This window comes from Citrus clementina, unplaced genomic scaffold (genome assembly GCF_000493195.1).
Source record: "Citrus clementina cultivar Clemenules unplaced genomic scaffold, Citrus_clementina_v1.0 scaffold_4, whole genome shotgun sequence".
Classification (NCBI taxonomy): domain Eukaryota; kingdom Viridiplantae; phylum Streptophyta; class Magnoliopsida; order Sapindales; family Rutaceae; genus Citrus; species Citrus x clementina.
The window spans coordinates 24,387,543-24,400,858 of NW_006262274.1; the positions used below are offsets into that span (position 1 = coordinate 24,387,543).

The 13,316-nt window shown below is 35.2% G+C and overlaps 2 protein-coding genes across 2 annotated transcripts; both read right to left on the minus strand.

Annotated features, from left to right (window-relative positions):
- Positions 1-1,912: 1,912 nt before the first annotated feature.
- Positions 1,913-2,233, minus strand: LOC18044684 (glutaredoxin-C5). The gene has a single exon (XM_006438754.2). It carries the CDS (start codon positions 2,228-2,230, stop codon positions 1,913-1,915), a length of 318 nt encoding a protein of 105 aa, XP_006438817.2. The 5' UTR covers positions 2,231-2,233.
- Positions 2,234-8,474: 6,241 nt separating this feature from the next.
- On the minus strand, positions 8,475-10,526 carry LOC18044685 (exocyst complex component EXO70B1). The gene has a single exon (XM_006438755.1). The coding sequence runs from the start codon at positions 10,524-10,526 to the stop codon at positions 8,475-8,477; it is 2,052 nt and encodes a 683-aa protein (XP_006438818.1).
- Positions 10,527-13,316: the final 2,790 nt, after the last annotated feature.

Sequence of the window (13,316 nt, forward strand, 5' to 3'; positions counted from 1 at the left end):
GATTTTCTAGTGCTTATTCTGGGAGTTTGGTGGGAGTTGAGAATCCATTTATAAATAAAATTCAAGATGAATCTCCTCTGTAAAACTAGTTGTATAGGCAGAAAGCAAGTAATGGTCATATGCCTGTCACTTTAATTGAATCGAGGCATGTGGGCGTTGTGGAGATATTCATTCAAGGCTTCCGAATTTATTGGATTAGCAAAGCATTCAAGATCCAATTTCGATTGCAAATTTTTCTCCTTTTGCGGGGCAGCTGGGCTCGGGCTTGGGCCCGCGGAAATTAACTTGATTGGTGAAATTATCAGCTATGAGTCAGTTTCAGGGATTCTTATAATCCCCATCACCAGAGTGGGAACTATTATGTCACGGGTTGAATTGAACCGACAACGAGTGGGACAGATATACATATACATATACCTATACCTATGCATAGATATCTATTTCAGAGTATCCCTGATTATACTTCATTCACATAAGGAAAGAAGGTTAAAAAGCAAAGACTGAAACTAAGCAAAGCTTGATCTTCTTGGATTTATCATAACTTAGGTAGGCTATTTTGAATATAATATGTAAAATCTCAAGTGCTGCTCTGCTCCAACCTGAAGGTTTGTTTCTTATGTGGTGATGTCGGTTTTAGTACTAGCAAATGCTTAAATAATGTACTATTGTAGGCATTTTTTATTTTATTCAATTGCAGTGCAGCCATGATCACTGCTTGGGCTATCGTGTTCAGTCAAATTGGTGCAATTATTGTGGAGCTTTGATCCTTTTTCTCCGAACTAACAATATTTGCGTGGCTAAGAGTCGAGGTTTAGCATCTATCCGATTTCCATTTTGCAATTACTAAACAGAACGTAAAATTAAACTAAATTCAAGCTCATAAAACCAAGTCATAAAGAAGTTGTGTTTGATCGATGGAAAATTTTGAGAAGTAATAAAGAGGTTAAGAATTTAAGAAAGAAATTTTGATAACATAATTTCAGAATTGATGAAGAAGACGCGGACGAAGATGATAAAAGCTTTAATTAAATTGTAAAGATATTTTAATTTTGAATTGAACTCCAACACTTTTAAGAGGTGTGAAAAGCATGACTTACTCTATTGGCATATATCTATCCACCCTCTGAAAGCCCAAAAGTTTGGGCTCATTACTTACTCACGACACCTCTCACTTGGATGGCCCAATTCTTAGTATATAATCCCATCAAACCTTCAGTCATAATAAAAGGGCTAAAAATTAAAAGGTGGGGCGGAATAGCAACTCCCTTGTATCAATCGAAGTTGCTTATTCTGATGGGCCATCCAAGTGAGAATCCCGCTTTCATTGTATTCTCTGGACAACTGTGGTGTGGTTTTTTGCTTTTGGTTTCAGAAACACAACTTCTTGTAATTGTCTAGAGGAAGAGGAGGACGCAATGCAATGCCAAGAATGTCGCCCACTCCCACACTCAAAAACCCAAATTGAAATCAGTCTAATCACTCACTCATGTTGCTTACGTGACTGTCAGTGATTAGATATGATACGTGGGGGAGTCACCGGTCACCTTTTTCCTTTCCTATTCATCATAACAATACTCGTGGTCATTGACTGTCTCTAACAATGAACAAGACGAGACTCGTGGACGCAAAACACCAACTAGTCCTGCAGATTAACAACTAAAGGGCAACAAAATTAAGAAACCTAGTTACAGTTAAAACCTTAGATTATCTACACAAAAAGGAGAGATTAATGACATTACTCCATTTGATAACCATTGCAGTAGTAGTTGCATATAATAATAATTAAGCCGCATTGCAATGTGACTAACTAAGCTTTTATCTTATCTCGCATTACTAAATAGAGAGAGAGAAGGAAAAAAGAAAAGTTAAAATTTGAATATCATCGTAATAAATAAAGAAATTAAATTCAGAATCAGAGCCAAAGAGCTCCAGCTTCCTTGAGAAGAGGGACTAAAGTGCCATTAATATGAGAGGCCATGACTCTGTCCATGGCACCAATGAGCTTGCCACCAATGAAGACAACGGGGACAGGAACAGCAGAGGAGTTAGCAAGCAACCTCATCAAAACTCTCTCAATATCAGCCCCTCTGGGGTCGTGATCAATTTCGTACACAGTTGGGTTGACGCCCATTCCGCAAAAGAGCCTCTTCACAGCGTGGCACATGCAGCAACTGCTCACGCTGAATATCACAACAGCACTCTCCGACGCCACCCGTGCCACCTTCTCCATCGGCTCCTCTCTAGGCATATTTCCCCCCGACCTCGACCTCGAACCCCCCTGCATCATGTAATACCCCCAAGTCTCCTCCCTCCGCAACTGTTGGAACTGCATCTTCTTCTTCTTCTTCTTCTTCTTTTTTTCCTCTCTTGAGACAAACAAGCTAGTAAGAGAAAATGAATTCGATTGGGTTGTGCTTACTGCTTATGACTTGTGTTGTCTTGTGATGATATCAATATATATTGTGGCAAATGGGAAGGGGTACGTGTATGTGTGTGTGTGTGTGTGTGTGTGTGTGTGTGTGTAGGGGTGGGGGCTGTGGCGGAGTGGTATAATGGTAATATTGAGAAGTTTGTCTGTTGCTGTCGCAGCGCGTGCGTAGAAGGATTTAGTGAAATTTGCTTTAAAAGGATTGTTGTCTGGGAGAGCGGAGATAGAGAGAGGACACCGGCACTACGTTAAGGTTAAACACACACTCAAAAGGTGGGAGCAAATTAATATGTCAGTTTCAGAAGGCGGCTATGGGAGATTTTGTCGACTCTGGAGAGTGGAGAGCAAGCAAGTTAAAAAATGAAAATGCAAAATCTTCAGAAACTTTGGGGGGGGACATGGGAACAAGCTTTTTCAGGCTTGGCAAATGGCAAAGGCCTGAGAGTGGAAGGCATTTTTTAGACGCCTTTTTTCGTCCTCGTTGTCGGTTTTCGGGATTATTATATTTGGATTAACTTAAGATTTCTTTGTTTCTGACGTGACCCGCCCTTACACCGCGCATGTTAAGAGTTAAGGCTTTTAAGTCCTTTAATTTGTAATTTTTCTTTTCTTCAATTTTCTCTTGTTGGTTCGATTCTCAACGTTAACTTGTGTGTGTGTGTGTGTGGGTGTATGTATATGTGTATGTATATGTATATGTATATGTATATGTATATATATGTGTGTATATATGGGTGTGTGTGTATAATCATCATGATCCTTCATCAAGTGGGTCTTTGGATTTGACAACTGATCACTTAGGTGGTCAAAGAACATGAGTTGGTCTCTGTCTTACGATACTATCTACGACTATGGAATCAAAAATACAAAAGCGCATAAGCTTTATATGAATTTTCATTTCGATATATATATTCTCGCTTTATTGACCGAATGATGATAAATAGAAAGGCTGAGCAAATTCAAAAATCAAGAGAATTTCTTTGTGCCTTCTTTATGTGATAGTATCAACTTACGTATATTTTAATGTACAAATATGAAAATATAATAACTAAAGTTAGTTGGTGTGAGTAGTTTGGTACTTTCACTCCTTAAGAAAGGTAAGGGGTTCAAACCCCACTCTCGTATAGATTCACCATTTTGTATAGTCAAAGTTTTCTTTGTTAATTCTGAAGTAATAAACATGGATGACAAATATTCAATTGGATATGAAAATTACCTATGTATATGTAAATTCATAATTATTCATAATAAATATGTCCATATTTATATTTAGTGACATTAAGTTTTTGTTTTTAAATTCAAAAATAATATAACATATTAATATAATAAAAGTTAATTAATGATGTATTACATTGAGAAGTTCTTGTTTATTTTTATTTATATTTCCTAAAATCATTAATTTTAAAAGCTAATTAAATTTAATTTGTATATCTATCTAAAACTGGTGTGGGATTTGAAAAATAGCAAATGACGGAAGCACATGAGCCTCGCAAAGAATGTGGTCGCCGCACGTTTGCGCAACGTGTACCTTCATTCTCTGTGATTGTTGTTTATTGCTTCCACAGTTGCATAGATCATAAAACTTTCAATCTGTTTATGTCAGCAGTCAACACTGGATGAAGTTTCCTCATTTGTGACAGGGTAGCGGTGGTTCTAACGATGGAACGGTGTCATCGGTGAATGTTTTTCTAAATTTCTTAAAATTAATTCTATTATTTTGTTGTGAGGGTATGTTTGACAATAAATATTTTAGTTGAGGACACTTTTGTATTTGTCTACTTTTGTTATTTTTACAATTGTTTGTTTATTACATTTTTCATTTTTAATTTTACAGAATTAAAATTTTTTAAACTTAACTTTGATTAAAATAGATATCCGTTGGGTAAGAATTATTGTCCACGTCGATCATATATTATGATTATGAATATCCGTTATTGATCGATCCATTTGCCATCCCGGGTAATAGGTGCTCTCGTCACTCGGTAACTTCGCCTGATAAATCTCAACAATGCCTTAATTCGGTGCCCATCGAGAAGATAAAAAGCAGTAACTTTCCAGCTGGTATACTGATAATCATTTTTAAGCCCAAAAATGTCATAAAGAAAAGAAACCCATTAGAGGTTGCTCTGTGTGCATCTTCCGGGGATGGTGAAAATAATTACGCACTATATATAGCTAATTATTGAGCCAGTGTGATTGGACCCTAACGAAAAATTGAGTACCTTTTCCAGTACATAACTAAACGCTACTCGATCAAATCCAGTGAATAAAATTATATTACTTGGTAGGTAGACCCATCCTCTGGCTGTGAGTCCGATGAAGAGAATATATACATCAGACTAAGAACTTGTAATTAATTGCATGTAGCTTGTTTAGGCTTGTTGGGCTAAAGCAGAGACAAAGGTGGCAGTGGGTATTGTGAAAAGGATGCCAAGGCGTGGCCTGCAGCACTGCCCACAAGGGCCTATTTAAGGGCGGCGGGATACCGCTGCGCCGAATACCGGCGGGATATCAGGATCTTTGCATTCTATCTTGGGTCGGGTTAGATCCGACCATAAGTTTTACTTTTACCCTTTTAGCAGATCTCAGTACACGTATCAGAGACTCTGAGCCCGTTCTGATTTCTTTTCTATAAATAAATACTCACGGAGTCACGGTCGTCGTATAAGCTTTCATTTCATATGCATGCATTAATTATTATGGTAAAGTGTATAGAAAGAGTTGACCTTTCTATGCATTAATCGGACATGGTGTGTTTAAGACCGAACGGTGAATACCGCCTGGTCTGATTGATTCCAACCTGCTTCTACTTGAAGAAAAAATGAAAGTGAGAGGCCGAGATGCGAAATATTTATAACTGGTGACAGATTCTTGTCCAATTATTATTTTCTTTTGCTTTCTTTCTGCCTTTGCTTGTTGCTAGCTTCTCTTGTTCTTCCTCTCTTGGCTGGTGTTAATGAGTAATGACATCTGTATTGTTGTCTTAATAATATTGATTAAAATTACAAAGAAATTATTGTAAGCGCCAAAGATTTTTTGTTGAAGATTTTGTTTTTATACTTTTGAGAGTAGAACATATATAAATCTTACGACAAAAAGAAAGGAGAACTGAAATTTATTAATTGGAAAATAATAGGGTTTTATACATAAAAGACAGGTGGGGTATGCAAAATCTATATTAGTTTTAGGGTGCATTTGGAATTGAGTTTGAACAGCTGTAACTTTTAAGGTATAATGTTAAAATATTTGGTAAACACTACCTGGTGTATCTTGGAAGTAGGGATGGCAATGGGGGAGGGGAGGGGAGGGGACCGATCTCCCCGTACCCATCCCCGATATTTTACGTATGTCCCCATCCCCTCCCCGTCCTCGTCAGAATTACTTGAGAGAATCCCCATCCCCTCCCCGAATAATAACAGGGGATCCCCGAGGTTCCCCGATCCCCGAATAACTAATACATTTTTTTTTTTCGATTTTGAGTTAATCATATTAAAATAAAAAATTCAAATAAAAGTAAAGTTCGAAATATATCTTACATTAATATCTATTACAAAAGTCACATACATTAAATTAGTAAGTAACGCAACATGCAAGGGATACAAACTTATTTTACAAACTATCATGAACAAATTAATAGTCTAATACAAAATTGTTACAAATAAAATCGAATTTAGATTCAAAATTAACTTTTTCAATGGTGGCGTGGGCACTTTATAAATGTGGACTATTCCCTTTACAACACAATAGTTAAATCGGAGCAAATCAAAAATAAATATTAGATTAGATTAGATTAGATATTAAAATTGTGATTCGCTGTGGGCAATTATAACATCTAAAATTAAATAAAAAATAGATTTAAGTTTAAAATATTTAAAGAATATCAAAATTAAAAAAAATGTTTGGCTAATAGAATCTACTCGGTCTTTTTAATGTCCTAAATAAAAATTTAGAACTTTAATTAGCTAATTAGGCCTAAAAGTTTAATAATATAAATATTTTGATATTTTTATTTTTACCAATATTTATAATTTTATAATTTAAATTTTATAATTTATTTACTAGTAATTTTAAAAAATTAAAATTAAATTAAAAATTAAAATGGGGAAATGGGTAGGGGATGGGGATTCCACCTCATCCCCGTCCCCTCCCTGAATAAGAAATTGGGTAAAAAAATTTCCCCGTCCCCTCCCCGAATAAGAAATTGGGTATGAAATTATCCCCATATCCTCTCCGAATGGGGAAAATCCCCGAGGGTACCCGTCCCCGTGGGGATTTTTGCCATTCCTACTTGGAAGCTATGTTAATATAATTTTTCGCTTGTATAATAAAAAATTTATTATATCTTTAATAATTTTATCAAAATTATTATTTAAAATTTATATTTATTACATATTATAATTTTTTATTTTCTAATTACTATTTTTTTTCCATAACAAACATAGCTTAAAAGGAATAAGACCTCAATGTCAAATAAGATCTTAGTCCCTTGTAGTCAATTAAAGCAATTTGAAAATCACTTGCCCAAATTATATGGTACTGACTTCAATACCATAATTAAAATAAACAATATAAGTAGACAATCAATATAACACATAACTCAATATTTATGAAAATTATCTAACAAATGAATGATAAACCATTGTTTCAAGAAAAAAAAAAAGGTTTTGAGATGATACTCTATTTTAGAAGAGAGAGATATTTTTTTATTATAAACATTAATAACTTTACGGTTATTATAATGTAATAAAAAATAAAAACAAAGACTAAAACTTATAATTGAAGTCTTGGTTTAGTTATATCTTGCAATTAGGATGGGTAAATTCGGTTCAGATCAACCCGATTGGGTTTCGAGTTAATAGGTTGAAAAAAAAAGTAATCCGAACTTGTAATCCTATCCGATTCGATTCGATTCGAATGTAGTTCATATTGGATTGGAAACTTGTGTTTGTATGTGCTTTGATTTCTTTAAATTTTCAGTTCTGATCACGATATGGCTTGATCATGGTAGAATCTTCATCCGCATTCAATTCAAATTTAAATTTTTTGGGTCAGGTCGGGTTTAATTAGATCAGGTTATTTTCCCACCCCCACCTCCAAATTTGATGCATGAAGAGCAATGAAGTTTTATTTAAATGGCCCCCAGGACTTGGTCTAACTGGCTATCTTATATCTGAATCTTGAAAGAGGTAGGTAGGTGACCAAAAAATCAAGTTGCTTTACCAATTTCTTTATAGTTTTGAAGGTTATGGTTGTCATGTGCAAAGTCAAAATATAATTGTAAAGGTAATGCTTGAAAATCTTCTGCAAGTGTCGGGAAGTTTAGAATTGGTAAAATAAATAAAAATAAGAAGTTCAGAATTTGAATAGAGCTCACATAAGTGTGGAAAAAATTGGGTAGCCATTAATATTTTGGGCGTCATTAGATTACTATGCACACATAAATACAACAGTTAATAAAAGGAAAGGATTATTTAACTTAAGAATTTGACTTAAATCTAGATATCAAATCTGGCCATTCGTTTGGTTTAATCCAATGACTGATATAATTACTTATATGGCATTAATAATTTTATTAAACATATGATTCAGAAAACAAAAAAAGCTGATGTGGCGTATTAAAACTTAAAAGAAGAAAAGTCAAGATTCTCTGTTTCTTGTCCAAAATTTGTCTTATATTTAATAGAATTTTAGTGCCATATATAAGTAATGATATCAGTCCCTTGATCGAAGCAAATGAATAGCTAGATTTTGATGTTTACGTTTAAATCAAAATGTTAAGTTAAAATATCCCCTCCCATTAATAAATCTAAAAAATGTTACAAATTTTGCTACAATAATAACGTAAGTACACTGTTATATTCCAAATGAGGTATCGCAAAATTTCTTGTCATTAATTACACGATCGCATTCAAATAGATGCACTAAATTGGTTGTGTCGAAAATAAATGAAAAGACAAAACACAAAAATTATGCATGAAATGAATGGAACGAAACAATCGCCACCATATAATCTTGAGACGATTAGTTCTTGATTAAATACCTATGATCAGTTTCTTCTCCTCCCCATAGACATTGGATTTCCATCAAATAATTCATCAATCAACGTCTCAATATCTTCCGGCTGGTACTTAATGTACTTATCCATTGATCTCCCTTCCAAATATTGCTTAAATCTTCCGACAAATGACCGGTAAGCCGGAGTCACCACCGCCGATATCGAAACCCTAAGCTCAGATTGAAGCTGCTCATCGCTGACCACCCACGTACTCTGTGTCCTGTGTATCTCCTCAAACAATGCATTAAAATTTTTAAATCTCTCTTTCAACACAGCCTTAACCACCTTCCCATTAGCTTGCAACCCTTCATGGCTAATACATTGCAGCACTCGGCTCCACGTTTCCCTTTGATAATTCTTATGGTACTGCCTCAGTTGAGTCGACCGTTTCCTGCACCACGTGACACCCATCATATTGTGGATTTCATTGGAACCTTTGATCTTTTGTAAAATGTATCTACCGTTGTTCATCAGAAAAACGTAACGCAACGCTGGGTCCCTGTACAGCCTGGACTTCATTTCTAGATTTGCATCAAGCAAATCCATGACCGCTATCAACTCAATTGCGAACGGAGACTTCTTCGGCGTCCCATCATCGTTAGGCATCTCGGTTAGATGTTCGTTGATGTCGTGATTTTCCTGATTCGGCGCATCATCGAATCCTTCGTTTTTGTGGTGAAATCTAAACACTTCTTCTAATGTGTCCCTGTATTCACAAGCGTATTTTAAATAATTCATTGTGTAACGAGTTGACGGATGAACTTGTCCGCTGGGCACCGGGGTTCTGCCTTGATCACTCTTGATGGAGTTTTCAAGCTCGCAAAAGATGCTCGCGGCCGCTTCAGCCAGCTGGGATTTAACCACTGCTATCTCTGATGTCAAATCTTGGGAAATTTCTTTGGAATACGAGTCATCGATGGTTGTGAGTAGATCGTTCAAGGTCTCGCACATGTCCAAGAACTTGAACAATCTTTCAGCTGAACGCTTTGTCAATGCGATAACTTCCGAAAAACTTAGAAACGGCGTGATCACTGCGGCCGCAAGTTCGCTGAAGAGTCTTTGAGATGTTGACGGATACTCAGAGAAGATGGCATCGGAGAACTTGCGTTCGCCGGGGAACAGATTCCTGTAACAATGCTTGAAGATGCTGATCCATGAACCGATTTCCCTTTCGAGTGATTCCCATTGCATTCTATGAGCATCATCGATTGTGATACTATCAAACCCTAGCTTGTTAAGCACTTCTCTGAACGCGTTTCGCCTGAAGCAAGTGTAAGCCATACAACATTCGGCCTCGTAACCACACGAAACCATGGCCGTGGCAATCTTGTTCATGTTTGATATTGCTTCCGTCGAGAAATTTGGGAATCCCTCGTCTTCGTTGGATTCAGTACTGTCGGGTAACAAACAGCGATCTGAATCTTGACTGGATTGAGAACTGAAGTTAAACGATGAATGTTTCGGAGTCTTTGGGGTTTTTGAATCCAAAACGATTCGTCTCTGATCCAAAAGCAACCGAAACTCTTCGTCTAACAATGACATGCCTCGATGTAAAACAATGCTTGCGTTGTTTAAAGACGATAACAAATTACTGGATCTTGAAGAGAATTGATCAGTAGTTATCTTATTAATCAGCTTTGAAATGCATTTCAAAGATTCTAGAAACAGTGCGTCTTGCTCTTCATTTTGTCCGAACTTAGCCGAGCTAGTTTCTTTAGATTCATACTTAACGATCATGGATTCAACCATCTTGTAAAATGAAACATCAATACATTTTGGAATCTCCGATGTTTTTGATCCATGATCATCGCTGACAAATCGATCAACTTCTTCAAAAAACTGATCAGGAAGGCTCGCCTCTTGTGGTAGGTGCCCATCATTTGATGATCCGTTCTGTTGATCAACCTTCTCCTGGCCGTCTGATTTTCCAATATCAATGCTATCTGATGTGTGCCTGATATGAATATGATGGTGACCCGCATTGTCACTCTTTTTCTTTGCAAAACTACCAGAGCTGTCTAAATTAGCTAAGAATTTCTCCATGAATTACTTCAAGTTTCAGCAAATTTTTCTTCAGTTTCTTTTTCGTCTGTTAAAAGAAAAGACGAGGTTTCATTCGAACAAAACAATAATGGACGTGCATAATCATAGCGCAGATCAGGGAGGCTTGTTGATAACCTTCTTTTTCTTTTTTTATGTTAAACTAATTAGTTAGTATAATCTTGTTTCCAACGGAACGTGTACAGGATACTGTTGTTCTTATTCTTTTGTTTCGGGCCGTTCAATTTTTGTGAGGTGATCGTGGGTGGTTGACCATTGACCTAGCTGTGTGCTTCCTACGAACCTTCAATTCGGGCACTAAGTTTATGATGCATCCAAGAGGTTTAATAATTTAATATTGCTCCCACTTTCATATTAGTTTTTAAAAAAATAAATAAACACATCGTATAATATTATTTTTTATTATAAAATTGACATAATACTTTTAATATATTTTAAAATTCCTTCAAATCGGGTATGCGATGGCCGATCAGTCGTTGCGTGATCACTCGTAATGTAAGGCTGTGGATATTTAAAAGGGCCCAGATTAAGGCCCACTGACTCATGATCTAAGCCCAATAAGGAATGTGGGTTGCCTTAAAAGTAAAAAAATGTGTTTTCATGAATAAATCAAATCAACACTCTAATTTGAGAAAGGTTTGATTTTTTTTTTTATTTTTTTCCTTTTTAATATCGGTTATGGATCAAGTTGGTGCATTTGATTTGGCATCCAACTTGGGGTTTTGTTTCATTACTTTACAGCTTAGGGATGATTCCGCGTACCGTGACAACGATGTATTATTAATAGATCGACTTTATGAAAACAATGATGATGGTGACTCGCTAAAAAAATGATTATCATTACATAATAAATGTTTGTCCAGTTAGCAGATTTAACTGATTTGCGGCTATGTATAGGTGTCTAAGTGGATGAGTAGATTGTTGGTATTATTTGTTGAGCAATCGTAATTGTTACATAACATTTGTTCTTTTTTTCTTTTTTCCTTTTTCTCCTAAAACAAAGCAATCTAGCGGAGGAAATTGAATATAACCACAACAGTAATAAGAAAATTGTCCATGTATTTTTTTAAATTTATTGCGGCATGAGATGAAGTTTGAAATTAGGATTCTCTTCAAATTCTATATGCTTAAGAAAATTATAAACTTATTTAAGAATAATTAAAAAGTTATAACCTGAAAGATTTAAAACCCCAGAGTTTATGATGTAAATTATAGTAATAACTTTTTAAAAAATATTATTAACTCTAAACACACCATTTGGGAGGGGTAAAGAGTCTTAACTGTGACTACACCCCGAATCTGAATTAGTCGGGGCTCAATGCGGTCGCCGGAAATCGGATGGTTTAAACAAAAAAAAAAAAATATATATTATTAACTCATCCACTCATTAAAGATTGAACTTCGAACCCAGGACATGAGCGTTAAAAAAATTATCTTTTATCATTAAAATGTGACCTTAACTTCAACTTATTTAATTTAATTTTTTTTTATAAAGATGGAAGGGTGGTTAACTTTTCATCTCTCAATGTTCGAATTTGAATAATCATTCAAATGAAACTACTTGAAAGCACTCTTTATATACCTTTAGGGCAATGCAAATTATGTTGATGCTCGTTCTATTTTAACTTTACGTATGTTTTGATTTTTAGCAGCCACGAATATTAAGCTTTAAAAGATTAAATTTGGTGAAAGCAATAGAGAAAAGAGAAAAAATCACAGATGCATCGACCTAATGTCCACCGTCCCTAGTGGACTGAGCTTTTTTAGCAATCATGAGTGGCCTACGCATATCATCATGCAACTTGATATTTTTACTTATTTAAAGTCAGCTTGCACTTCTATTGAAGCCATTCACTGAATTCTAATGGGATTTAAATCTTTCAGAGAGGAAATAATTCATATCTTTGCCACCAGCACCAATATTAAATTGATTTTCGGCCATGCATGTTAGTTTTTTTTTTTTTTTTCTTATTTTGCTGCTCGAACTTTAATTTGAAAAAAAAAATCCAACATTCAGCGATTCCAAACCAAAGTCCAAACCAACGGTGAACACGTGGGCATCTGGATGAATTAGAATCAATCCAAAGTGGCAAAATTCCGTGTACGTGAAACCACGAAAAGTTTATATGGGTTAGAGAAAAAAAAAAGAGCCTAATGTTTTTCTTTATATTTCCAAAATAGAAACATGGAATCCTTTTTATTAGATTTTTTTTTTATTTTAATGACATCAAATACTGTATATCGCAACACTTTATTATTTTAATTTTATGTGCGTGTGAGATTGATCTCACCAATGGATTAATAGAGGACAAATGATAAGTTACAACCTTTTCTTACAAAAATTATGCGGCCTCATTACTATATTATTGTTCATGTGAGAGAAGTAAGTTACATGTGGCTGGAACTTGGATCCTTAATAGAGAAGCCGCAAGTGTAGCGATTGGGCACACAACATCAAATTAAAAGGAAATTTGTATTGTGTATTATCCCTTAAGCATTAAAAGCGTAGCTGAATGTTGTGATATGCGTCCCTTTCCAAAATGGAAGGGTGTGGTGTGGCTGCCTCGTAGTGATTTCCAAAGTGTGAATGCTATGAAATTTATGTTTGACTGTTCATGGTCGAGGGATTTTTTTTTTTTATATATATATAAAAGTGAGTTTGATATGCTATTAATTTAATTTGTAAAATTTATTATTACAAGATAATTTTCAAATGAGCGAAAACAATTTATCCAAATTCCATGAAATAGAACGACAAGAAACGGAATTTAT

Bases quoted from the DNA above. Each gene is read 5' to 3' on its own strand.
- LOC18044684 (XM_006438754.2), bottom strand. From the start codon at position 2,230: ATGGAGAAGGTGGCACGGGTGGCGTCGGAGAGTGCTGTTGTGATATTC.
- LOC18044685 (XM_006438755.1), bottom strand. From the start codon at position 10,526: ATGGAGAAATTCTTAGCTAATTTAGACAGCTCTGGTAGTTTTGCAAAG.